At 39.9% G+C, this 27010-nt stretch overlaps 1 protein-coding gene across 2 annotated transcripts in view; it reads left to right on the top strand.

The window, feature by feature from the left end:
- The window catches only part of LOC119060018 (BDNF/NT-3 growth factors receptor), a 137596-nt gene that overhangs the window by 19631 nt on the left and 90955 nt on the right, over nucleotides 1–27010 (top strand). For both annotated transcript variants that reach the window (XM_037159909.2, XM_053656503.1), the window contains exons 3-6: nucleotides 12471–12545; nucleotides 12647–12718; nucleotides 17225–17293; nucleotides 20093–20247. In XM_037159909.2, the coding sequence (XP_037015804.2) occupies nucleotides 12471–12545; nucleotides 12647–12718; nucleotides 17225–17293; nucleotides 20093–20247 (371 nt within the window). The remainder of the gene's footprint in view (nucleotides 1–12470; nucleotides 12546–12646; nucleotides 12719–17224; nucleotides 17294–20092; nucleotides 20248–27010) is intronic.

Raw genomic sequence — 27010 nt, 5'->3', positions numbered from 1 at the left:
GCATCTCCACCACTTTTTACCCGTGTGACTCAGTGGTATTAAGTACATTGAAGTTGTGCCAGCAACACCACTGTCCATCTCCAGAACTCTTTTTATTTCACCAAACTGAAACCATATCTATTAAACCAGCGATTTTCAACTGGTGTGCCACAGAATGTTTAAGCCACGCAATACCTGACTGTTTAGTCAGGGGCCTCACCCTCTTTTCCCTGAGATTGTCAAATAACAAATGACAACACAACAACAGCTGTCTGGTGTGAATGAATCAAAATTATAGCTATTTTTGTTAGATTGAAAAACTATATAATTGTTGTCTTGCCACGGGATTTTAGTAATTAGTTTACATGTGTCATGAGGTGAAAAAGGTTGAAAATCCCTGCATTAAACAACTCCCCTTCCAGCAGCCACCATTCTGCTTTCTATCTCTATGAATTTGGCTATTCTAGGAACCTCAAAAATATATCTTTTTGAATAATGGTATACCTTGAATTACAAGTGTTTATAAGAGATTTGTTTAGGATTTTTAAAGTTCACTCACACTTCCCTGCTGCAAAATAGCTTTTCTTTATTGTGGCCTTACATAACCACTTATGACTGGGATCCTTTTCCACCAGCTTCTTTGTAGTTTAACTCCAAAGAAAGTAATCACTAACCTATAAAAGTGACTGAAGGTTAACCTGTGAAGTGAAACCAGGGAAGATAAAATTCGAAGTGTCCCTCCTATTCTAGTGCTCTCCTTACTCCCACAGCCTATAAATGTTGGCTAAAAAACCGTACCAAAGTCAAAAGAGACCTTATAGTCACCCTAAAATTGTACTACCGAAATCATTCTTTTTTCTTGACATTATGCCTGATGCTCATTTTTCTCTGTGCCATGCTTGATTTATCCTGAAGTTGGAGCAGAAATAGTAGATCCAAAAATTCTCTTCATATGGAATGATTTGACCTGACCCGAGGCCGAGCTTTCACAACTGTGCTCTGCTGTGATTAGTGCTGACGTGAATGCTCCTTAGAATTCTCAGTGCCTGGGCTAATTGTTGGAGGTTCTTTTTCAGTAGCCAGAAATGACACATTGATTGGTCTGAAATAACAGGGAAAGAGGAAAAGACATCTTTTAGAAAAGATCATTTATATGTTGCATTGGAATCGCAAGAAGATTTCACTTTTTTATGACCATTTACTCTCAAACACCAACAAATCACGGATGAAATGATGTACCAGCTCATTTCTTGAAAACAAGTATAAGATAATTCTGTAGCATCAGCATGTTAATCATAATGGCCACTGAATCTGTATGGAACAAATAGTAGAAATGTTGTCATTAATCAGTTTCACACCAGTATTTGAATAACTGATGATAATTACTTTATATAGTAAGGTTAATAAGGTAACAATGAGAGGGAGGGAGGGAATGAGGCATAAAAGAAGAGAGAACACGAACTCCAGCTCACTAAGGGCCAGTGCAGTTGCTGGGACCGAGTGCAACAGTTGTGCTGGACTTCCTGGCAGTGAAGGGAGAAGCTCATTATGAGGAAGGGGAATGTCTACTAATTCCACAGGAACATGGCTTTGTCTGGCACTGTGTTCTGAAAGGAATTTCTTTTGCAGGGACAATGAGTGATGTAATTCACAGCTTTTATGAAAAATGCAAAAGTAGATTTTATTTCTTCTTACATGGAAGGCCAGTGAAAGGTGGGGGAAGTGACAAGGACCTCAGTTCTGCAAGGAGGCAAAAGGGGCTCGAGAATTTAATCTCTCAGTGCTGTGTTTGCAAAATGGATACAACAGGGTCTTACTCTCCCATCCCCACCTACCCTTTGCTTAGCCAGGCTTTGCTAGAAGCTGCACTGTATATGGTTTTAAGTTGTCCCTTCTGACCAGAGCCTGGAAAATTTTAATCTCCATTGCTGGTTAAGGCCAGATCCAATCTTTTTGGAACTCAGACAACCAGATGGCTGGGCTTATGTCCTTTTAGAAAGATCAAGCTGCCTGGCTTGCGTGCTCATCCAGGTGGAAGCCACCTGGTCAGCGGACAAAGATGAGCTGAGGAGCGACCAGCGGGCAGATCCAGGCTTGCAGGGGAAGCGGCCCTTTGCCCTAGAATGTGGACAGATGCTCAACTGAGACCGTAGAGTTCCACTCACAGAGCACAGCAGGGATGGTTTTAGCCTAGAAGTTGTAAGGAGCAGGTGTGACTGGGCCACTTTGCAGCCCAAGGAGAGCCCCCTCAGGCTCGCAGGTGCTGCCAGCCCTGAGAGGAATGACCCCTTGTGGGCCTGCAGGATGAATTAGGAGCAGAGTACACCGAAGGTCGCCCACCGAGCTGACTTATTTTTGTGGTGGTTTCATATGGACTGATGTTAGAGGAGACCTACCCAAAATAAAAATGTTGGCTTAAATATAGCTTGTGGCTGTTTCTTGACAGGAGCCGGGTATCAGCACCATTTCCATCCTGGGCTCTGCATCTACCACGGTGGAGCAGCATCATAACGCATGTTACTTGATTCCCATTTGCTCTCCTAGGTTATGGTGACCTGTCCAACGGTCTGAGACCTGATGTGAAGTACATAATGATCTTAAGCAAATTAGTTAGAAGGAAAACAGATTTTTTAGATTTAATTAGTTTATTTTTAGAGAGAGGGAGAAAGAGAGAAGGAGAAACATCAATGTGTGGTTGCCTTTCGAGTGTCCCCTACTGGGGACCTGGTCTGCATGTACCCTGACTGGGAATCAAACTGGAGAGACCCTTTGATTTGAAGGCTGGCACTCAATCCACAGAGCCACACCACCCTTTTAATTTTTAAAGAAGATTTTATTTATTTATTTTTAGAGAGGGGAAGGGAGGGAGAGAAAGGGGGGAGAAACATGGACAAGTGAGAGATTATCAGTTGTCTCTTGCACACCCCCCACTGGGGACCTGGCCTGCAACCCAGGTATGTGCTCTGGCTGGGAATCGAACCAGTGACCTTTCATTTCATAGACCAGCACTTAATCTACTGAGCCACACCAGCCAGATGGAAAGCAATTTTTTCTGGTCAGGAAAAAACACATCCCTTTCTCCTGGATATTTATTTACCAGTGTACCAAGTATAAAATTACACTTTGGTATATCTATGTCCATTTTAGTTTTTAACAACAGAGGAAGTTTCTGAAGGTTTCTGAACAGATAGAATCGGCTTCTTTGAAAAAGTGATGAATTTTTATTGTGGTCTGTGTGTCAGTTTGATGTGAGAGGACTCCTTTTCAGGGTCTCTGCGCATGGAGATGACCTGTCATGTAGGAGACTAGTTGGAGCATTTGAAGTCTCAGAGGAAATCACAAGCAAGAATTATGTCAGGTGTCATAAAATCTTTCCACGCGCCAATGAAATAGCTGAGGTCGGTTGGACCGTTCCCAACTGGAGATGTGCCCTGACCCCCCGGGGCAGCATCACTCGGCTCCTCTTGCCTGTTGCCAGGAAGAAGTGCTGGTCCGGTTTGGCAGACCTTCTGTTTTTTTTTAAGAAAATATAGAAATTCAGATTTCTGAAATGTGAAATAGTTTTATGTTGAAAATTTGGTGGCTAATAAGAAAATCTAGAGAGATAAAGGATCCTGTGTTGTCTAGCTACAGGTCACATGCTGTTGCTGTGACTTCTAGTCAACTGGTTTATAAGGGTTACATATCACACTATTTGGAGGCGGAGATCCAATCCTAAGTCTGCATGGGGGGCTGTTATTTAATTTAAGTCAAATGAAACTTATATTTTCGCAGTGAAGACGGATGTGTTTTATGTAGAAAGCCAACTTCAAGGTCTCTTTTAATAATTAATTTATCTGGTCACAAATTGTCATGTTTCTTTTTGGGAAGCACCTTGTTCTTAGAGGTGGGTAAGACAATACTATATAAATATTCAGAGAAAAATCGAGTGTAATTTTTTCTGTATAATATTTTGCTGAAGCTTTCTTGTAATCTGTGTACTGAAGGGAACTGAAGTGTTATCAAATCCGAATCTTCTCTTTCTCAGATGTGGACACTGGAGGCAGAGTGAGGCTGAGATCACCATTTAGTCAGTGACAAGCCAGCCCTTGAGCCTCGGTCTTCTGCTCATTATTGATAATAATTAGCATTGACGGAGGTCCCAATTGTGCTAAGGCAGTACCCTAATTTTTCAACAACCTTGTGGGACAGTCACTGTTGTTATTCCACTTTATAGACAGGTAAGTTGAGGTGTAGGGGCTTGCCCCAGGTCACATAGCTGGTAAGAGGTAGAGCCAGGAGAGTGAGTCTCTCCCTCACACTATACCACTTATTCCTAAATCCACAGGGTATTAGGGCTCTCCTGGAAGCTGCAGTTCTCAGAGCGTGGTGTTGTAGAAGAATCTGAAGAACATATTTCATCTGTCTCCTCTTCCAGATCTATGTACATACAATACACAAGAGTATCTTGTAAAATGTCCTCATTCCTTTGCACTGGCTGTCGATTTTAGGCCATGTGTATTTGTGCAGGCCTACTTTGCAGACATGTTAGAGATTGCTCCTTATGGAAGGTGCTGGATTGACACAGTCCTAGTGGTGTGGCACAGTGGCTACGAGCTCAGAAATCAAGGCAGGTAGGTCTGGTTCAGATCCTGTTTTGGCAGCTCTGGGAACTTGGGGAAGTGACTTGGCACAGTTGGGCCTCAGTTTTCTTTTTCAAAAAGTGGAAACAATCATAGTACTCTCCTGGTAGCATTGGTGTTTGAAGGGAGACAATCCCTGGGTTCTCTAGTGCCTGGTATGTAGTCTGTACTCTACAAAAAAAAAATCAGTATGCCACTTCTGAGCTAATGGACAAAGAAAACGTGGAAGTGCTAATGCTAACCAGCATGTCCTAGCAAGCTGTTCAAATTCCAGTTTTGAGCATGCTTTTTTGGTGCTCTCTACATTCGTGTCTTCACGGTTGGGGTGGTATAGCCTGTCTTAAGTGTGGGTGATAGATGGAGAAATTCCTATGTGGAGTCCTGAAATGCTTTGGCTTTCATAATTCTTTCTCAGCATTTTGCTGAGAAACCAAAGCTGTTTAGTTGTAGGCTCAGAAAAACAAAAGCTTTTTTTAAGGCAACAAGTGCTGCGTTTTAAGGAATTATTATATTCCTATGATGGAAACCCTATGGCAGAGAGGATCCTACCAGAGTTGAAACGCCTCACCCGATGGTGGTAAACCTGGGCACACATCGTAATCTCTTGTGGCGTTTAAGTTGTATCTGCTTCTAGTAGCTTATTACTATTTGGTGGGGGGGGGGCAAGGTAGCAGGAAGTGATTCCATTTTGAAGAGCGGCCATCAGATATACTCAGTGCTATTTCCATTTCTTTTCGTTGTATTGCCAAAGTACAGTTCAGGTAACAAAGTTAAGCTAAAGAGAAATTTTATTTTAGAGAAAGACTGCTGTTAAGCTAATATACACAAAGAAAAGATGCATTAGAAACCACTTTTTGTTACTTGGGCAGATTACCTGGAGGAATTATTTGATAGGTTGTTAAAGTCAGGGTAAAATCTCTTGAAATTGGATGAGTACCCTTTCCAGGAATCTATCATGCAAAAATATTTCTGTGAATTTTTCCTAAAATTACTTCTCTCTTCTTTTCCAAAAGATCACCAATAAGCTTTTGGTTAAGCCTGAGGAGAGGAAATTCTTTACCCTCAAGGAAATGTCTTAGTGAAGGTCCTGAATGTCAAGTTGAGACTAGAGAAGCTTTGGTGATAATACAAAATAAAATGGCAGATAATAGAGACTTTGCTTAGGTTCATATTCTTTATCTTTTGACTTTCTGGCCTCTCTTCAGGGCCTGCTTCACTTAACCCTTCTCTGACCTGCCTAATCATATCTCGTCATTCCTTCCACTGTGGCCTCACCGTCCAGGTGCTTGTATCTCTTCTTGGAAACCCTCTTTTCTGTGCTCATCAAATGTTGTGGCAGTGAGCACGGTCACCAGACAGCATCACCTCCATCAAGGTTACAAACCACAGACAGACATGAAGAGTCCTGGAGGCTATTTCTAGGCTTAACATTCCTGAGACTGAAAGGTCTGGTGGCAAATAAATGCTCATTTTCTAAAGACAACTTGATTTTATATTAAAAATAAATGAATACTATAGTTGGTATGAATGTGCTGTGTGTACGTGATCTAAATTCACTCCTAGTTTGGACGTAGTTTGCTTTCAAAACTGGCTCTCCATCCTCCTCTGTTACTGTCTTTCCGTGTTTTCTGCATGACACAGACAGTTATAGTCTATGATCACCATTTTCATTTAGTTTCTACTGTGCATCTTTCATGCACATGTGTGTATGTGGCTGGTCTTTCCACTGGGATAGTAAAACATCCCAGTGGAGGATGCGTGGATATGTTTGATCAGCTGGCATTCGTGAGAATCAGCCCTCTAAGTGCATGAAGTGAGGGGAATAAAACCCCTTCATTTGAAGAGTTAGCTGTTCAACTGGGGAGTCAGATAAGTTCATAGAAAAATACAAATGTGGGTGCAGAAAGTATCTCCATTTCTTCTAATTCTTAATTACAAAGTTAAGACATATAATAAATGCTAAAAAAAGAGAGAGGCTTGCCAAATGTTGGAATAAAAACGTTGTGATCGGAAAGAGCCTTTTTGCTGTTGCACAGAAATCAAGCAATATTTCAGACGTGCAGGGCCCCAGAGTAAATTCAGATGAATTTGCCTACGAGGGCCTTGAATAAGGAATCCGACCTTTAGGGCAGCAGAGAGTAGTCTTGGGATGTAGTAAAAGTAAAAAACAACACATAATAATATGAGGTCCAACCTAGAGCCCTATATATGAATTTGAGAATGGAGGAAGGCATATAGGGGCAAAACAGGGTGGTTGATGGCCAAGAACGATTTCATACAGATTGCTGACGGTGGGATGGGCCAGAGCGACTGCAAGTCCCAGGAACTGAGTGAGAGAAATTCTTATGGAGTATCAAATTAAATAAATCCAAGTTCACAGAGTCTCCTTGTCGCCATTCAAAGTGCTATCTTTCTAAAACAGAATGAAGGAAACCTCTGCAAGTTAGAATGGCAGAAGCCTGGTTTTCTGTGAAGACTCAAAGTCTGCTGAACTCACGAGATTCTTATCAGACAAGCACTGGGATATGGGCTCTGGGTGGGGTGAGGAGGTGGCTTGTGTCTCAAAACCCCTGGTGCCTAAGCTTCCCAGAACGGTGGGCACAGATCACAGGACTTAGAGGCTGGAGAGAAAGTTTTTGAGAAAGGCCAGTGCCAAAATGCTGGGTCTTTCCATTCTTCCTGGGGAATGAAACAGTTTTTGGAGATGTAGTAAGCAAAGTTTGATTCAGTAAAGAGCCCTCAGAGTTTACTGTAACTGGAGTGATGGGAAATGGTGTTCAGGGTGAGAGGGGCGGAGAGCCTGTCGGTGCATCTTTCACTTGTCTGCCCTGGCCTGGCCCTTCCTGTCTCCTCCCTGATCCTGGGTTGGCCTCTGAGCAGTGGCAGTCAGATTCGAGAACGCAGACTTGGTATCAAGATTCCCCTGGAGGCAGGCAAAGATCACCAGTAGGGGGCAGCCTAGCATGCTCCTTAATCTTCTGGCTCCTGGGACAGGGAGCGGAAGGCTTTTAGACTTTAGTTTTTGGATGGTCCAGGGAACTAGAAGTTGAACCTGAGTGTATTTTTCTACTGAGTAACTGAAAAGCCCTGGAGTTCAGCTTCCCTGAAGTCATTTCGCTTCTATGCCTTTTTCTGTCTCCATCTCTCCCACCTGCTTCCCTCCCCTCACCTCTTCATAAATTTTTAAGATAAAAAAAATGACATAACAATAACTTCACATATTTGTATCCAGAACCGACACTTTGGTCTTCTTCTTAACATTTTGGTCTTCTTTGTTATGAGTCTTTTCTCCTTTAATAAAAGAAATAGTGTAGTAGTTTAATAAAGTAAATACTTTAACAGTTCGTTCTTTATCCCAGACCCATTCTGCTTTCCTGAGGTGATCTTACTTGCCATCTTTTCATACTTTACATATATGCTTGATTCTGAACATTATGTGTTTTTTTTTGTCTAGTTTTAAAAAATAAGACAAACAAACACTCATCAACACAGTTGACAGGATGGTGATCACCAGAGGGAACAGGTGTTGGGGGAGGTAGTGGCAGGTAAAGGGGGTCAAGTGCATGGTGTCAGGAGACTTGAATTTGGATGGTGAACACAATGCTATACAAAGGTCATATACTATAGAATCATGTACTTGAGACCTACATAGTTTTATTAAGCAATGTCACCCCAATAAATTTAATACATTTTTAAAGAAAGTTTGCACAAATTGTTTTATATATATGTTTATATTGGTATGCAGTTGGGCTTATTTTTTTCTTATTTGACATGAAGTTCTTTCAGATATAAAGATCTGCTTTAATGCAGCTTATGTATTTAACACATCTTAATTTTTTCATTTCTTTAAAAAAATTAAATTTATTAAGGTAAAATTAATAACATTACATAAATTTCAGGAGTACTTATAATTTGATATCGGTGTATTCTATTGTGTGCTCACCATCCAAATCTAGTTTCTTTCTGTTACCGTACATTTGACCCCTTTAACCAGTTCACTGTCTCCTTACTTCTCCTCCCCTGTGGTAACTACCATTCCATTCATGAATTTGGTTTTGTTTGCTTTGGGAGTTCATTTGTTACTTTTTTGTTTTATATTCCACATAGGAGTGAAATCACAAGGTTTTTATCTTTCTCCATCTGGCTTAGCCTAATACCCTCAAGGTCCATCCATGTTGTTGAAAATGGCAAGATTTCATTCTTTTCTGAGTAGTTTCTCTATCGATAGACACTTGAGTTGTTCTCCACTTTTGATTCTGACTGTAAATGCAGTGGATGTTCTTGCATATGTCTCCTCGTGTGCCTGTGTGGGAATTCCTCTTGGGTGCGTATCTGGAAATGGAAGTGCAGGGCCATGAGGCATGCCGATCTATTGTATTCCAGGATACTGGCAAATTGCCTTTCAAAGTGGTTATACCAATGTAATGGTCCCTCCAACAATGTAAGAGAAATTCTTCACATCCTTAGAAATGTTTTATATTGTCAATTTTTAGACATTTCGTCACTCCAGCATGGGAGGAATGATATATCGTTATTTAATTTGCATTTCAGATTCCTTGTAGGGTGAGCAGCTTCTCAAATGTTGCTTGGCCATTGAGGTTTCCCCTTTGTGAATTGTCTGTTACTAACTTTACTGACTTCCTTTCTAGTCCTATGATCCCTTACTGGTAGCTAAGGAGAGTCCCTTATGGGGTGATCTCACGAGTGTTTTATAACCAGCAGCTGTCTTGTGGGCACCTCTGTAGATGGTAACTTAAACGAAGGGGGATGCCTGACATCTGGTAGGATACTCGACAACCTTTTAATCCAGTTATTCCGTTAATTTTTCCATTTTGAAGGGGGAAAAATTCATTACTTATCTAGGAAGTTTGTTTCCACAGAGGAAGGGTATTCTCTGGTAGCCATTTCTTTTTCATAATTTTAAATGGTTCTTTTGATGGTTTCCCATAAAATCGCCTGTTTAGTCTGAGCTCCAAGAACAGTTATGCTTTGCTTAATGTCTGATTTATTTTTATCTCATGAACACTACGAAATAACCACTGACCAAATTTCTTTCCCATTCCTTTTTCCTCTGGGTGTTGGTGACTAGGAAGCCTAGAAATAAGCTTGTGGCTTTTTTCTAACAAGTATACACATTTTAGAACCTAATTCCTAGCTCCATTGATGTGTTTGCCCTTGCTTTTTTTCCTTCTATGCCTTCCTTATTTATTTGTGTATTTACTGCATATTGATTTATTAATCCTCACCTGAGGATATGTTTATTGATTGTAAAGAAGAGGAAGGGGGAGAGAGAGAGACATATATATATATATATATATATATATATATATATAGAGAGAGAGAGAGAGAGAGAGAGAGAGAGAGAGAGAGAGAGACATCAGTGTGACAGAGAAACATCCATCTGTTGCCTCTCATATGTGTCCTGACCTGGAATTGAACCTGTAGCTGTTGGGTGTACAGGACAATGCTCCAACCAACTGAGCTACCTGACAGGGCTATGCTTTCCATTTTCATTTATCCTAGCTCATTGTAGTTTATTGAGTACAACTGAGGAATTTGTGAATGAAAAATCTCGAGAAAAGTGAAATAAAAATAAAATAAAGGGTATAATTAACTAAAAGATAAATGCTTTGTTCTACAGTTGAGTAGGTACAATTGTGTGTCAGGCCCTGTCATTAGCATGGAGGATGTGGCGATGTCCAGTCAAAGAGAGTCGATGTTTCCAGAACAGTGATGGCCGCCAGGGTAGCTCAGCTGTAAGCAGCCGGCAGGCCTTCTGAAAGTCCTGCTCGTGACCCCAAATGAAATGTAACCCACATTATTTACCCTTTTTTTTTTTACTGAAGTTTTATAAAAACACATGAAAATTTAGTCCTTTCTGGAGTGCAGTTCTTACTGCGAGCTAATTTAGAAGGAGGTAGTCACTGTGGTCTCTATTGAAAATGTTAATGGAATGAGAATCTTGGAAAAATGTATCTAATGTGTAATAATTTTGAAGCATTTCATAACAACTCTTGATGTTGAAAATTGTTGTTCAGCATTAAGTTGGAGTCTTAAAGTGCTTCCTGCTATGTATGGGAGAAGGAGATAAAAGAATGAATCTTTTCTGCACATCGATTAAGTGCCAGGCCCTGGGTACCAGGAGAACCAAGATCTTTGCGTGGAAGATGCCTTTCTATTTTCGAGGTTCCATTTTTATGTAATGGGAGGCAGTGGTTTTGTGGGTAGTTTAAAAATTATTTCTCTTTGGTGAAATTTTCTTCCCTCCGAGCATTTACTTATTTTATTTCTAAAATCTGCTTCCTAAAAATGAGTGTCCCGACTCTTACCATAAATCTTTGTTTTGTTTTGTGTTGGGATTAGGTAGAAGGGACCTAGAGATGCTGTATTTTCTTCCCAATTGGTTACTTTTTAATTTTTTGAAAATTTTAACTCATGTTTGTAACAGCAGGGTTACATGTTTGTTTTCAGTGTCTTAGTTGGAATATGCTATGTATCTTAATGAAAAAGAAAGGAAAAGTCATCCTTGCACAACTTGTTATAGTGCCTTTGGAACTCCAGATGTTGCCCATCCATCCATCCATCCGTCATCTGTTGAATACCTACCTTGTGCAAGATACTATGCTGGATGCTGTGGTATATATGTAAAACAGGATCCAGCTGTCTTCAAAGAGGTTGTGATCTAAGAAAAATGGAGAGACAGGTTCTCAAGTAACTACCACAAGGTGATTCCATGCAGGCAGTTTTAACAGCTTTGTGTTCCTATTACTAGATTTGTATTCTTGGTTGCAGGTGACAGAAATGCAGAAAAAAATTCAGTTAGTGACATCTAACCCTAGAGATGGCTGGATTCAAAGGCTCAAATGACATTTTCAGTGTTCTATCTTTGTATCTCTGACCAATCTTTTGTGCCATGTGCTGACTTTATTCTTGGACAGTCTCTTTTTTTGTGGCAGAAAAATCTCTTATGGAAGACCCCAGCCCTGTGTAATCTTTCAGCTATGATTCCAGAAAGAGAGAGAGAGAGAGAGAGAGAGAGAGAGAGAGAGTCCCTGCCCCAGCATTCATGTATTTAATTTTAGGGAAGATTCTCATTGGTCTAGTTGAGGTCACATGCCCAACTGCAAGCCAGTCAACATGGTCAAGGGGACAGAAGTCTCTGTCCAGCCAGTGTTGCCAGTTTATTTCTAAATTTGATGGTTTGAGGAGTAGGGGTAGAGGAAATTTCCTAAAGAGAGTGCACTTGGGCCACGTGGGTTTGTAAAACTTGCTTCCTGAAAGGAAAAATTGGTCTTATTACTGACAGAGGCAGAAAGAAAGATGCTGGGCCAGAAGAAGAGAAAGTGGGGAGGAAAGGGGGGAGGGGGGAAGAGAGAGAAAAAGGGAGGGGAATCTGCCGCAGTGTTTTAGGAGGTGAAAGGAGGGAGCCATTGCTTCTCTTGGAGTGTGAGCAAAGGTGTGATGTGTCTTGCATGTGATGATGCCAGCATCCCTGTGGCTGTTGCTATAAGGGTGGACTGCTTTTGAGAGGCAGTGAAGACATGCATTTCCAAGTTATTTTCACCTCTAAGCACAGGGGATACCATGAAAGGGGAGGAAAACTGAAATTGTTAGTAGAATGAGTAATAAAAAACTAAGACAAATGAAGCCTGATGAACCTGTCATTGACCATGACGGCTGCTCCATTTTGGTTTGTTTGTAACCACACTCAGTTTTGCTCCCCTAGCTGTACTTTTTTTAATGGTAGGGTTAAGTTGGGTGGGGAAAGAGCACCTTGAGCACCCTGGTGAGGTCCTGTGGAAGTTACCTGTTCTTTTGTGTACTGCTGACATTCGGAGTCAATGGTTTTCACTCTCTGCTTTTTTGTAGTTACATTGCAAATCAGAAAAGGTTGGAAATCATCAACGAAGACGATGTTGAAGCTTACGTGGGACTGAAAAACCTGTGAGTGCTCAGGACTTGTGTACTTTATCTCAGAACTTTCTTTTAGTTAGGTGGCGTTCATCAGTTAGTTCTAACATGCATGCAATTGTGTGTTTTCATAGGACAATTGTGGATTCTGGATTAAAATTTGTGGCTCATAAAGCATTTCTGAAAAACAGCAACTTGCAGCACATGTAAGTAAAGATTGATTCTTTGCTTCCCAGAACCCAACTTAGTCCATATTTCTGCCCCCTCAGTTTATTTTTTTTCCAACTCTAATCCCCTCTTTTAAAAGTTGGTTTAGCTGTGACAATAGCTTAGAAACATTATCTTTGATTTCTGAATAGTTTCAGGAGGGTACTAGAACAGCCTGTTTACTCCCTTTCATGAATTTCTGGGCCATTTCCATCTTGGACAGAGCAGTAGGTCAATGGCAAGAGTCTGATGTGAAAACTATGTCCTGGTACCATGTCCTTGGTTCTTTTCCTTAGAATCATGATGTTCTCTGGAAGATATTAAACCAGTAGAGTTAAAAGAAACTGACTTGACTGTGGCCTTTCTAGGGAACTAAACTTTACTAATGCCTTGCTGTCCACAAGAAGTCCTCTTTGAACTTTCATTTTTAAAATGCTCTCTGTCATGATTGACAGAAGTGAAGAAAAGCCAATTATGGGACATGCCAAAGTTTCAGGCAATTATTAACAATAGCAAACGCTTTCCTTGACGTCCTGTTGAAGATTTGTCAACTGAGGTCAAATGAAAATAAAGAGGGGCAGTAAAAGCTCTTATGTTACTGGCTGCTAAATCCTGTTAGATTATGGCACTTTGTCAGTAAGGTGTTGCCTTCCTAAAAGGTTTCACATTTAAACAGAGAATCACCCACTTTCAAGCTCAGATTGGGGTCGCCATGTCCTGATGAAAATCAAGGACCTTCTGCTGGAGAAATGTTGCCTGTGTTCACCGGCCCTTTTGTGTCTCATAGTCACCTGCATTATCTTACTTGATTTCTCTACCAGTTGGTAGGGAAGATCATTTTAACTCCCATTTCATGGGCAGAAAATCAGACCAAGGGAGGCGTAGGGCATTCTCAGGTCCACAGATTGAAGGTGACAGATTAGGACTCCTGGCCTCACCCCTGGCCTGGTTCTTCCGATAAGAACAGAAATAAAACCGGTGCCATCCCTGCAACTGAGGATCAGCCATTCCTGTAATATTTGTCCTCTTTGTTTTTTGGGGGAGACTAGTTCTCCAACTGATTTTTCATGAGGGTTATAGAAGAAATCATTCCTGGAGAGCCCATTGCCTGAACTCTCTATAAAAAACATTTGGCAAAAGTGTGATAAAACTCCAAGGAATTTTATTAACATATTTCACTTAAATGCTTTTGGCATCATCCCTGTGGTTGGTTTGCCTGCGCAGATCTGATGTCTGCAAAGTCCTTGACAGTGTAACGAGACAGGTCAGAGAGAAGAGAAAGGCAAAATGCCCTAATGAAATCACTTAAATGTAACTGATGACATCATTAGTTAATTTCTGGTATTTTCATTACAGCTAACTTTAGACCAAAATTACTCAACAACCACATTTTATTGGCTCTTTTACCAATATCACTTCCCCTATTGTGATTTTTGTTTAGTGGGCTATGGTTAATTATAGTTTTAGTAATAGACTTGATTATTTCTTTATGGTACCTTTTATATTTTCCCTGCTTTTCTTGTTGCACGCTATTTTTAGGAAACCAAAGCCACTTTGTGTATTTGTTTTCAGGGTGGTATATGGTAGAATAATCTTAGTGGCATTCTGTGTGTTGTGCATAACTTAAATAAAGCCAGGTATCTATCTCTGTCTTGCAAAGAAGCGCCATTTAAAAATAGGAAACAGAAGAGATGGATAGCCCTGGCTGGTGTGGCTCAGTGGACTGAGCACGGGCCTGTGAGCCAAAGCGTTGCTGGTTCGATTCCCAGTCATGGCGCATGCTTGGGTTGCAGGACAGGTCCCCAGGAGGGGGCGCACGAGAGGCAACCACACATTGTTATTTCTCTCCTTTTTCTTTCTCCCTTCTCCAATCTCTAAAAATAAATAAACAATCTTTTTTAAAAAGGAGATGGACATATCCCAGATAGTTTTTTTTAAAGCCAAGTATCTCAAAGCCCAGTCAATTGGGCAAACTGCAAAAATGCTACTGATATTTGTAGGCATGGTAAGCCCAGTCAATGGTAAGGCAGAATGAAGTCAGGCAAGCATTCAGACAGTTATGGAGAAGTCATGAAATTTCAGTAAAGTTCACACATTTATGTGACAAAAGAGGCTCCTAACCACCAAAATAAGGAATTAAATTAAGTAGTTGGCTTTTGAGAATGGCAGGGAGGGAGGAGGGGCTCAAGGCAAGTGCTTGTCTTTCCAGACCCTAGTCCCAATCTTTGCTTAGGAGCAAGGACTTGGGGCACTGGCTGCCTCTTCCCTGGTTTCCCACAAGTGAATTGCACCCGCCACTCAAATATCACCATGGTGGTGACAGTGAGCTGGGAAAGAACTGTGTATCAGAAGCTGTTTCTTGGTGTCCCTGAAATATGCCGATTACCCCCACTAGTTTCTCAGCAATGTACAAATGTGCAGTAGAGCATCCCATTTTGAGTTTTAAGGAAATTCACATTGGCTCCTGTCTCTCACTTTCGCCACTCTCCCCTCCCCCCTGGCATGGGGACTTTCCAGAGCTCCTGTGACTGGTCACTGAGTTTATTTCTTGGTGCCTTAGTTCCTGGTCCCTGAGAGCCCAGAGACTGTGAGAAAAGCCAGCATTTGTGTTTTCCAGAGGCTTTACAGAGGTGCTAATTAGCTCCTTTTCAAAGTCCTATAATCAGACAGTAAGAGGATTGTTGATTTTTTTTTTATCCCTTCCTCCTTCTCCATTTTTTTTTTTTTTTTGGCTTTTGGCTTTTGGCCCCAATAATAAGTATGGTTCATAAAACTCATCTTGTTCTTTGGCGTGTAACCGGCTTCGGGCTGTGATGCTGGCAGCCGGGTAGGGGCAGCTGCTCCTGGTGCCGGCTCGCTGGCTGCCCCAAGAGCCTTGACAATGAATGTCCTTTTCTTAGCTCTTCTTTCCTGTCCTTCTTGGGAGGAAGAGTAGGTTCCTGCTCCCCCCACCCCCTCCCCACACCCCATCCCCAGAAGGATGGAGAATTCTGAAGAAAATGAAAATATATGTGTCTCCAAGACTGTGGGGAGGACAGGCAGGTTGATTCCTCAATGTATTATACTCCAATGAAAGCTATTCTTAATTCACAGTTAGAAAGAAAAGATTTTTTGTGGCCACATTTTTAAACTTCCATGTAGAGTACCTTTTCCATGTGGGTGAGCACTGGACACTCAGTGTGAAAAGAGAGGATTAATGCACAGAAGGCAGAGGGCACCCTGGTGTAGGTCAGAGTTTGGGTGAGTGGAAGTGTCAGTGCAGAATAAGCTGAGGAGTGGGCGCACATTCTTAAATTATGAGGCACTGAGGGAGCATTTTCTTTATTCATGGATGAGCTCCTGGGCTGAGCCCCTTCTGAAGGTAGGACACATCAAGGTACTATTAATTAATGATTTTGTTAGGCTGACACAAGGCCTAGCTCAGGTACGGGTCCAGGATTACTGTCACCCTCAGGCCTCCCATACTTACCTGACTCTCAGCCCACCACTCACTTCAGGAAACAGACACTGAAAGGCTCATGGCGGTTCTTTGAGGTCTTGGCTGTTTTTGTGAAAGTTGATGTTTTTTCTATATTCATGTTACTTACTAAACACATGTCTAGGGGCCTGATCATTGGACACTTTTTAAATAAATTCAACTAGTAAACAGATTCACAGAGGGAGTCAGCTGCCAGGATTATGGCTCTGAATTTCCCAGCTCAGGGTCTCATGGCATCGATCAGTGGAAACTAAAACTCCTGTCCACTGAAAAAAACTACATATTTGGAACATGTCAGTAAATTCAGTATTTTTTTTTCAATCACAAAGTATGCCACCTTCTCTCTGATTGGTCCAAATGTTTAAAATGCCATGTAGCTAGAGTAGTTCAAGAGAACAGCTGACACATTTCTCACGACCTGATTTTTTGTTGTTGTCGTCATTGTGGTATCAGCTGGTTATTTAGAAGTCATAGACAATCAATCTCAGCCGAGTTTATCAGCCAGTAGGTGCATTCTTTCCTATAAGGAAGTATTAAGTCCAGTTCATATTCAGAGTTGTGTATGTGGTGAACCTGACTTCATTTGAACATGGCTTTATCTGTCATTGAACATGACTTTAAAGTATTCACGATGCTCTTTAGTTTTAAAGTACCTTTCTCCCTGGTGAGTTTGTGGTTTTAAATTAAATTAACTTTAATCTTTCTATTAATTGTTTAAAAGGTCAGAAATCTCCAGGAGGTATATAACTTGGCTCTGAATTGGCATATGAAAAATAAGCCTTTGGGTTAAAAAAGAGATTTAAAAGAAACAATATGAAAATTTTATACTTCTCCCTCCATGGGCAAAAATTATAGCAGAGGCAGGAGAACGAAGCCATTACTTCAGCTGGAAGAGATGATTGAGTCTCAGTAAGGCCTGAACCAGGATCAAATCATATTATATTGTGGAAAAAAGTCCCTATTTGAACACTTTATTTCTGAAATGTATCACTTTAAATTCACATTTAATGTTTTTGATTCCTTTCAGCAATTTTACCCGAAATAAACTGACGAGTTTGTCTAGGAAACATTTCCGTCACCTTGACTTGTCTGAGCTGTAAGTAATGAGTTTGTGTTTGGGGAAACAGTTTACAAGGAAAAGGGCAAAGAAGTATTTTTTTTTAATGAGTGATGCTGCAGATCTATTTTTATGCCAAAATTCTTGAAAAATAATTTCTCAAGTTTTGGTTACTTATTTTTTTCCCTCATGAAGACATGATTCAGTAATAAAAATAGAAACCTCAGTAATATATCATTTCTAAGGAATTTAAATATTGTTTTTACTGAAATGAATTATTTTCTAGTGAAGGGAAAAGGAAAAAGATGGAGCTTTGTGTGGAAATGATTGCGTATCTCATAGCATCTGTTTGGTCTCTATGACGTCCAGACGCTAGTGCAGGGGTATCAACTCCTCAACAGTAAAGGAGTAGTTCCATTTGTTACATTCAGCCCTAAAATTACATTCGGCCCTTTGAAGGCAACCACAAGGCTGATGTGGCCCCTGATTAAGATTAGTTTGACACTCCTACCCTAGTGGGACGCAAACCCATTCAAGGAGAAAATAACCATGGGCAAACACGCCAGCTCTTACCCACCAACCGCTGCCTGCTTGGTGCTTAGTGAACACTGGAGGACGGGTAGACCTTCTCCCTACTTATCCCTTCTTCACGGATTTTCTCCTGGGTCTGCCACTGCATTCAGTACTTATCCTTATGCCCCAATTTCCTTGGCTATAAAGTGATAGGAAAAATGTTGAAATGCATTGACGACTCATAGGCAGCATTTCCAAGTGTGTTCAGTTTTTGTGTTATCACTATGAAGCACATGTAAATGGTTTGCATTCTTGTGGCTCAGGTGCCTAAAGAACCCTAAAGCAGAGGCTCTGGGCAGCAGTGGTGGGCCCAGGCGGACAAGACCTTTAAATACCAGGCAGAACTTTTGTCTACACTGTCTGTTGCCTGAGTTGTAGGGTCTACCCGGTTGCAGGGTGCAGATCAGAAGATGTCACTAGTGGAGCAGCAACAAGCTAATCGGTAGTAATGAGGGTTACGTGGTAAAAGTCTTAGTGATGGGCAATTATTTGGAATGAACCGAATTCCAGTAGTTGGAGTACTGGGTTCACCTCTAACCCAGGAACAGACATGAAAAACTTAAGGAAGAATAGATGAAATAGAGTAAGGAACTCTGTAAAAAAAATTTTAAGCATCACTGCAGGAAATATTCTTGGTGGGTTAAAAACTGGAGTTCTGATTCCAAATTCATATGTTTCAATATTCTCCCTGCAACATATTTAGTCAATTCATTCAACAAATGTTAATTGTGTCCTGTTACAAATCAAAGTACCATGGCACCAGGCCATGGCAATATAAGAACTGTTTCTGCGTTCCAGCATTCTGCTCTCTGGAGGGAGAGGGAGAGGGAGAGGCCTAAACAAATAAACATAATAGCAATCACTGCAAAAGGAGTTTGCACAGTGAGCTAAAGGAAGAAGCCAGTTGTCTGCCAGCATTTTGTGGTCATAGGAACATTGCTATACGTATAATTGAAGAACCCCTCGCTTCTTTACCCCCTCTGTGGATTTAATGAAACCTTCTTTTCAGAAAGATTCTTTAGTTTTTTATGTACTCAGAATGCCAGGAAATAGCTTGGATTATTGGGGCTTGAACATTGTGGATCTCTTCTGCATTATATTCCATATCTGATAGCATCAAATCTTGTTTTGGTTTTGGAGGGCTACTTGGAGGCCATCAAGCAGACACAAATTAAATGAGTCTGCCATGACCACATTTCCCCCAAAGAAACTCCTGTAAAAGACTCCAGGGATCCCTGAGATTCTTAGAACCCGACCAGAAAACCACAGGAGTAAATGGTGTTGCAAAGCCCAGGTTCTGTCCTCATTGAAATCTTAAGTATTGTGGTTAATGCCAGGCAGAGCCTATGTAACGATTTTAAATGGCCTCATTTAAAGGCTCATTACCATAAATGGAATTCATCTTAAATGGACCACTGGGTATTATAAATAAGCATTTAAAGATTTTTTTCCTTGTGGTTTTTTATTTTCCTTTTTGACTACTTCCTCTCTCACCAGTCGCAGGCCACAGGAGTCCCGGTAGCATGTGAATAGCGGCTTTATCTCAGCAGACCCTCTCACAGGGGGCCAAGAGGCTCAAGCTGGAGCTCAGTCGCGCATGCTCTCTAAACTCCTGAGCACGTGCGCACATGCAGGCCTGAGGTCTAAGAGCTCCTTCCCAGATCTCTCTGGCTTTCACTCCAACTTTCTTGCATCAGTCATACTGACCTGAGTTTGCATAAAGTTGTGAGCGTCCCCTGATTAGCTCTCACACTTCAGTGTAGCCTTGTAATTAGTCTCGTTTTAAATTAAAATGATGTTGCTTTGCCCCCCACTGAAGTTTGAGCTTATTAAGTAACACTTCAATCTCTAGCCTGACCAGAAATAAGGATGTTAGTTTCCTGACAACTTCCTGTTGGCATCTTCACTTAGATCTTATCTTCTTAATAACTGTGATAAATTTGTTATGGCACCTTATTTTTCCCTATTTTATAAGACACCCTCTTCTATCCTACGTTATAGCTATTTCTGTCCCTATCATTTTCCCCTATTATTCTGAAAGGTCTTCATTTTGCATCATTTAGCTTTTATAATGGTGTTTGCATGTAGCAGAAGGTCAGTAAGTATTAAATTAATGAATAAGTACTGTTATATTGTAAAGGTGGGCATGACTTTCAAAGATTGCTGGCTAGAAAGAATTTATAATTTTGTAGTGCTTCATGAACATGAATGTCGTTAAAATTAAAAGAGGGAAGCCTGACCAGGTTTTATTTTTGTTCCACGTAGGATCTTGGTGGGCAATCCATTTGTGTGCTCCTGTGATATTATGTGGATCAAGACTTTTCAGGAGACTAAATCCAGTCCAGAAACTCAGAATCTATACTGCCTAAATGAAAGCAGCAAGAATATCCCCCTGGCAAACCTGCAGATACCCAATTGTGGTAATTTACTTTTAAGTCAACCAGTTCTTGTTGCTATTAATGATTGTAATTGACTTGGTGTGGTAGAGAGTCTGGGAAGATTACTACTACCCAGATGCTATACAGTATTCTGTCAATGTTTCCAGTGAGTGGAGCAACATTTGTGTACAGTATGGAGAAATCAGCTGGTAGCAACTTTGCTGAACATTATTTGCAAATAAAATATTAATTTTGAATGTTGACTTTAAAGTGTATGGAGAAAAAAGTATATACTTTATTCCTTCATTTATTTGCCCATCCATGCATCCATGCATCTCATCATGTACCCATATATTCATTCATGCATCTATATGTCCATCCATAGGTCCATCCATCCATTTATCCAACCATATATCCATCCATCCCCCACCCATCCACTTATCCATCCATCCATCCATCCATCCATCCATCCATCCATCCATCCATCCAAAAAATATCTGCTAAGAGTGTGGTATTGCACTGGCCACGTATATACTTGGTTGGCACCCAAGCCATATAGAGGAAAGGATCTCAAGGTGATAAAGTGTCCTGGCAGCACAAGAAAATGTAGTTCAATCCAGCACATTCCCTTCAACTTGTCTTGCTGCCAGATGTCTGTGTCTTTTGATGGAACTCCACAAATCTGCCCTTATATGTACTCTCCCCCATGTCTGGGTTTTACAGTCTGTTCCTTTACTCTTGTCCACACTTCTCTCCTCAGCATTTACACCTCCAGAACTTAAAAGGGCAGCATATGATAAAATCACAGCTCTCTGTAAGGGCCAGTGTGTTTATAGGGAAGGAGAATCTAAGAGTGCCTGTTAGGATTTTACTATTAAGGGTTTCTGCAACATACCTCTACAATACTCACATATTCATATTATTCCTCTGTTAAAATTTTAATCAGCCAACCAGTTAATCAGTTCACAGTAATATTTAATCTTCTGGTTTAGTGGCTGGTGACTCAGCACAAAGCCATGTAGCAGCTGGTTCTTGGCCGTGAGGAGTCTTCCTATTAAACCATAAATATCCGGTTCTTTGTTTTCGGAAGACCCTATTGTTGAGGGGCAATTTTCATTTAAGGAAAATACAGCTGCTGCTTATTTTTGATGAGACTGTGATAAAGAGAAAGATTAAGTGTTTGTTTCTTAAACTGTCGGGGTGTAGAAGATAGCAGTTACCCTTCCCACAGGTTTTTCTGTCACAACCAGAGATCTTTGTTTTCACGATGGGGGAATCCGGCTTTGCTCCCTTGCCAGCTTCCCTCAGCTTTCTTTGCTAGCCAGCACTGAAGAAAAAAAACCCCAATGCTTTTAATATATGTCTTTTCCTGATTGATAAGAAAACTGTTCTCTGTTCTGGTGTAAATTTGCACCACTGAGAGAAATTGCCTTGAGGGACAAGAAATCCAATGTTGAGTCACCTGGCCTCTTGGCCAGCTCCCAAATCCCCAGGCTGTTGGGACGGTGCTGACTCGGCAACCACTGAGCAAAAAACAGAGAAAGTTCTGATCCTGCTCTGACTGCACAAAGTGCCTCTTGATAGACATCTGCATTGCCCTCACCTGAAACCAATTCCACTGGTTTTTATTTTAATTTTCAGTCAGGCTGTCTTGGAGCATTCTGGCAATGCACCTTACTCTGCCTGTCCATGATAGACCATTGTGACTGTGGCAGGGGACTGGTGACAGTGGCCTGGTCCTGATTGTTCCTCAATTTGTCAATTTTCAATACTTTTTAATTCAATTCCTACAAATTAGTCAATGCATTGTGTGAATGAGAATGAGGTGTTGAATGCATTGTCAGAGGGCATGTGCTTGATGGATGGATTAGGGTTTGTAACATTCACAGTAACATTCACAGTTAATTTCAATGTCAACAATGCTTTTCAAAAAGCAATATTATAAAAGGAGAATTAATGGACTCCTTTTTCTACCACTTTCATATTCTTACTGCTTTATTTTTCTGTTTATTTTTATTTTCCTTTTGTTTATTTATAATTGCACAAATCATATTAGTACATTTTGTTATAAAAATAACCTCCCATATTACACATAAAGCTTTTCTTGTATTTGTCTGTGACCACCGCAGGTCAGTAGCCATAGGTCTATCATATTCTTTATGATCATCGCATGGTATTCATGGCAGAATACGTCTTCATTACATGACATTTTCCATATTGACGGGCATTTCGCTTATTTCCCATTTTTTCTTGCTACAAAAGTGTTTCAATAAGCATGTATACAGATGCAAAAACTTTTCTAGAGAACATAGTAGGAAGCACATTTTTTGGTTTATATAGTTTGTACTTTAAAAAATGGTTGTACCAATTTATAGCCCCCTCCCGAAAAGTGTATCTTGATATTAGCAAATGTATATTTGTCTAAGACATGGTATGCTGTTGCTTTTTAGTCTACCTTTTACTGTTTACTATTGAGTATGTTCTATATTTATTGGGTGCTATATTTATTCTTCAGTGAATTACCCGTTTATAGCCTTTGTGTAGTTTCCGTTTCTCTCCTAGTCTTCCATTGATAGTATTCTTCATTTTGTTTTTTCTTAATTCTTCCAAAGTTACAAATTATGTTTGTTTTTGTGGCTGTATAATGACAAAATATCACACATACTGAAACAGACTTTCCGTAGGTATCTAGAGCTAACCCTTCACAAGATATTTTACTTCTCTTTACTTCCTCCTCCCAGCTCTCACGTTGTTTTCATTTGGGATTTTATTTTTAGATTGTTACTTGATTTGGGGGGCGATTTACTCTTTTTTTGTCTTTATCACTGACTTTTGTATATTTTACTACTTCGTCTTTGAGTGTTTTTTTTTTTTTTTGGAGTGTATTCCCTAGTACTTTTTTCAGGGAAATTAAAAAAATAAAATTGTCATGTCCTTGCCTGGTAGAAAGTCAGCCTGTATTTTTTCCTTGTCAGTGATATTGGCTGAGTGTAAAATTCTAGACTCAGAATAACATTAGAATTTTGCAGATATTGTACCATATTTCCCTGTATTTTGGGGTTGCTGATGAGAAGCTTGAGGCCAATCTGCTGCTTACTTCTTGATAAGTAACCTCTGCTTTTCCTTTTCCTCCTGAATCTCTAAAAAGTTTCTTTTAATCCATGTTATTCTTAAATTTTACCACAGTGTCACTAGGGATGTGTGTGTGTGTGTGTTTAAAAAATATTCTGGTTGATACTATTTCAGTATGAGTGTTCATGTCTTTAGTTCTGGAAGAATTTTCTAATTTATTTAGGTGACTATTCACACTTTCGGCTCCTCCCTTCATGCCTCTCAACCTTTCTGTAATACTTTCCTTAATACTTTCCATCTGCTTGTTCTTTTGTGCTGCATTATGGGAGAATTGGCTTCCTCACTACTTTGCCCTTCAGCTATTTTTGTAGCTACTGAATTTTTCTCTTCCAACAATCAATGTTTAATTCCTACAATCTCCAGTGGTAGGTTATTGTGATTGAAATGCCTTTTCCACCTTGGGGCTCACTACATCTCTAGCTTGTCACAGCACATGACTGATTTCTTCCTGTCAGGTTCTTGCCCTCATTCCTTCTGGTTGGAGGGGGCGTGGCTACAGCTGTTGTTGTGTCTGCGCCCATGATGGGAAGGTAGGAATGGGACGTGGTCAGTTTGTTCCTCCTGTTGTTAACCATTGCCCCCGTGGCTCGGCCTAGGTGGGGCTCTACTCTGCCTTGCAGTTCACCCCTTCCGTCTTGGGTGGGCCTATCGCCTCCCCGTTTTGTCTGACACGTGCCAAGTATTCATTTGGAGCTGGGCTGTTTTTCTTTAATCCCGTTTCCCTGCTTTCTCTTGTTCAGAGGTTCCTCGTAGTTTCTCATCCCTCAACAGTATGCTTTCTTGTTCTGCAACATGGCTCTGCATTTTAAACACTTTTCCATCATTTTTAGAGATTTGAGATGCAAGGGGGGAACTTCAATGTGCGGTTTAGTCATGCATTAATTTTCTTCATGATAGTTTTCCAACTTTGGTTCTTTAAAGAGAAGTAAGATTGAAAGTAAATTACACTAGATTTTTGGGTTTCAGTTCTGTCTCTGAAACTCCGTGTTGAAGAAAACAGATAATGTGCTCATATCTTCAAGGTAGATCTTGTTTAAAACATAGATTCATGCTCAGTGGCTTTTCCTTTGGATCTCACCAACTGCAAAGTTTTAAACATATCTGTTGTGTCTAATTAAGTCACAGTATGTTGAATTCATCTTAGTTCCACTTTTTCTGTGATAAAACCTTTTAGCTAACTCTAAGAGTGGCTCAGAAGAATATGGCCTTGTATGTATTTAATTGTTGTAAACCAGTTTGCCAATTGCTATGGCCATTGCATATAGTTTGCAACTATTAATATTTTAATTTCAGTAAAAGAGCTATTGAGATTTAATTCTTTACAAGGTGGGTTTTCTTTTAAAATTTCTCCTTTACTAAAGAGTACACATTTCCAATTATAGAAATAGTTACTAGATATAAAAAGTACAGCATAGGGAACAGAGTCAATAATACTCTAATAACTATGTATGGTGTCAGATGAATACTAGACGTATCAAGGTAATTGCTTCATAATGTATATATAAATGTCTAATCACCATATTGTGCACCTGAAACTAATATAACATTGAATGCCAACTGTGATTAAAAACAAATACAAAAAACTTCCCATTTTTGGATTTCTCTTGTAGGTATTATATGGTTGACAAATCATTTACATTTTACATGCAAACACGAATCCTCTAGACTCTCTGAACATAATAGCGATTTGATTAATGTTTGTTGAGTTGATCAATTGATAAATGTGTGACCATATTATATCAATGATCAGATTGGGCAGAATTTTTAATGTAATGATGTGGCTATTTCAGTTTAGTAAAGAGAACTTAAACGCATATTATTCTAGCTAAATTCGACCATATTTTGTAGTTCTTTTTGAACTTGTCATCATTGCATTTTTTAAACTTCTGAAATTGTGTGTATTTTTTAAATTTCATTTTTCAATTTCAGGATACATTCAACACATTTTTTGGTATTAGTTTCAGGTGTACAGCACAGTGGATAGACATTCATATAGATTACCAATTATCATTGCATTTCGAAGGGTCTTGTTTCTTTTTTTTCCCTTTTGCCCTTAGTGATTAAGTGAGCGTGGCAGGTGGGGCGGGCAGTTTAGCTGTCCCATTCCCATGTTCCCATTAGCAGTGCAGTCAAAATGCCTCAGGATTTTTCTAACAGTCCCCTCCTGCTGTGAATTATGGTAAACTTATTCATGCTGTGAAACATGTTATGGTCTGTTTCTCCACAAAGTCCTTTTCAACCTTAGAAAAACTTTATTAACTGCACGGCAACACAATATGTTCATATAAAATTTCCACATTAATCAGAAAAGAAAGTGCGCTTAGGAGCACTGGTTCTAAAGGTAAAAATGGTGCCGTACAAGTGGTAATGAAGGAAAGTTATTTATCACTCCACGTAAAAAAGCCCCTGCTACTTATTCATGATGAAATGCCTTATTCTAAATATTTAGCATATTCTAAATTTTTGTACTCAGTTCCTATACACTGGTTGATCATCAATGGTGGTTGGTTTGCAATAGACTTTTCACTTTAATATTTTTATACTGTAATTATGATTCAAACCTCTGGAAGAGTGTTTCTTCAGGAAGTGTTAGTAGTGGATCAAATGCTCTGTTCTAACCAGATGGCAAATATATTTAAAAAAGGCAATATTCCTCTGGGTTAGGTCAAAACCATTCTTCAGTGTATTTTACTAGTAACTAGTTAGCATGGCCAACAGGGAACATAAGGTGTTAATTCAATCGATGGTTGAAGGACTGTGCAGTGACTATATAAAACACCCTTAATGGTCCCATGGATTGAAATCAGTCCTGCCTTTGGCTCCCTTGTTATTTATACCAACAATATCAATTTTCTACATTTCCAACCTCCAAATTTAATGTGGAGGCTCCTTAGGACACATCAACAAAATACTGTTTATGATGGGAAAGGTCAGTCCACGGGTGCTTGGAAGGAGAGGCCTGATTCCTTCAGGTAAATTGATTTTAATGATTTATTTTTAAGAATTACTTAGGTTTCCACCATAATTGGTAGTACACATTTGTTTAGCCTATTCCTATATACTTTCTGCATTGTTTGTTTTGAACTAGGAAAACAGATTGATATTACTTTTTTGTTTTATAGAAAGTTAAAAGGAAATGCTATATTAATACTCTATGTGAAAGTTAGATTGGTATAAAACATTTTTCCTAGCCTCTTAGCTGGAGTTTTTTGAAAAACATGTACAAAATCTATTTTGCTGCTTTACTTACTTTAATTAGAGATCAAGTTTTATTTGCTAAAATAAGGCAAGCTGCACAATAAATTCTTCCTTCTTTCTACCTTTTTAGAATGGCAAATGAAGCTGTTTTCTCCTAACCTGTCAGCTACTGTTGAAATTTTGGTGTTTAGAATTCTAATAGTTGCTGTCACTGTCATAACACAGCTCACACAGCATAGAGGCACAGTTTCCTATTTGAGCTTGGACAGTCTCTTGGCTAATTTTGTCATTTTTGCAACCAGGTGTAAAGCCACCTCTTCAAAATAGGTCAGGCTCATGCTGGCTTCATTACTGATAGTGAAATATATATGATTAGGAGACAAATAAATTGGAAGATATTCCAAGATGACAGGACGAGAGAAGACAGAAAGTAGACAAAAATCGTAATTTACTTGAGCATTTCTACACATACAGA

The sequence above is a fragment of the Artibeus jamaicensis genome, unplaced genomic scaffold, assembly GCF_021234435.1.
Source record: "Artibeus jamaicensis isolate MK-2021 breed Jamaican fruit bat unplaced genomic scaffold, CSHL_Jam_final scaffold_1964, whole genome shotgun sequence".
NCBI classification, from domain to species: domain Eukaryota; kingdom Metazoa; phylum Chordata; class Mammalia; order Chiroptera; family Phyllostomidae; genus Artibeus; species Artibeus jamaicensis.
This window is presented reverse-complemented; position numbering and strand designations above follow the sequence as displayed.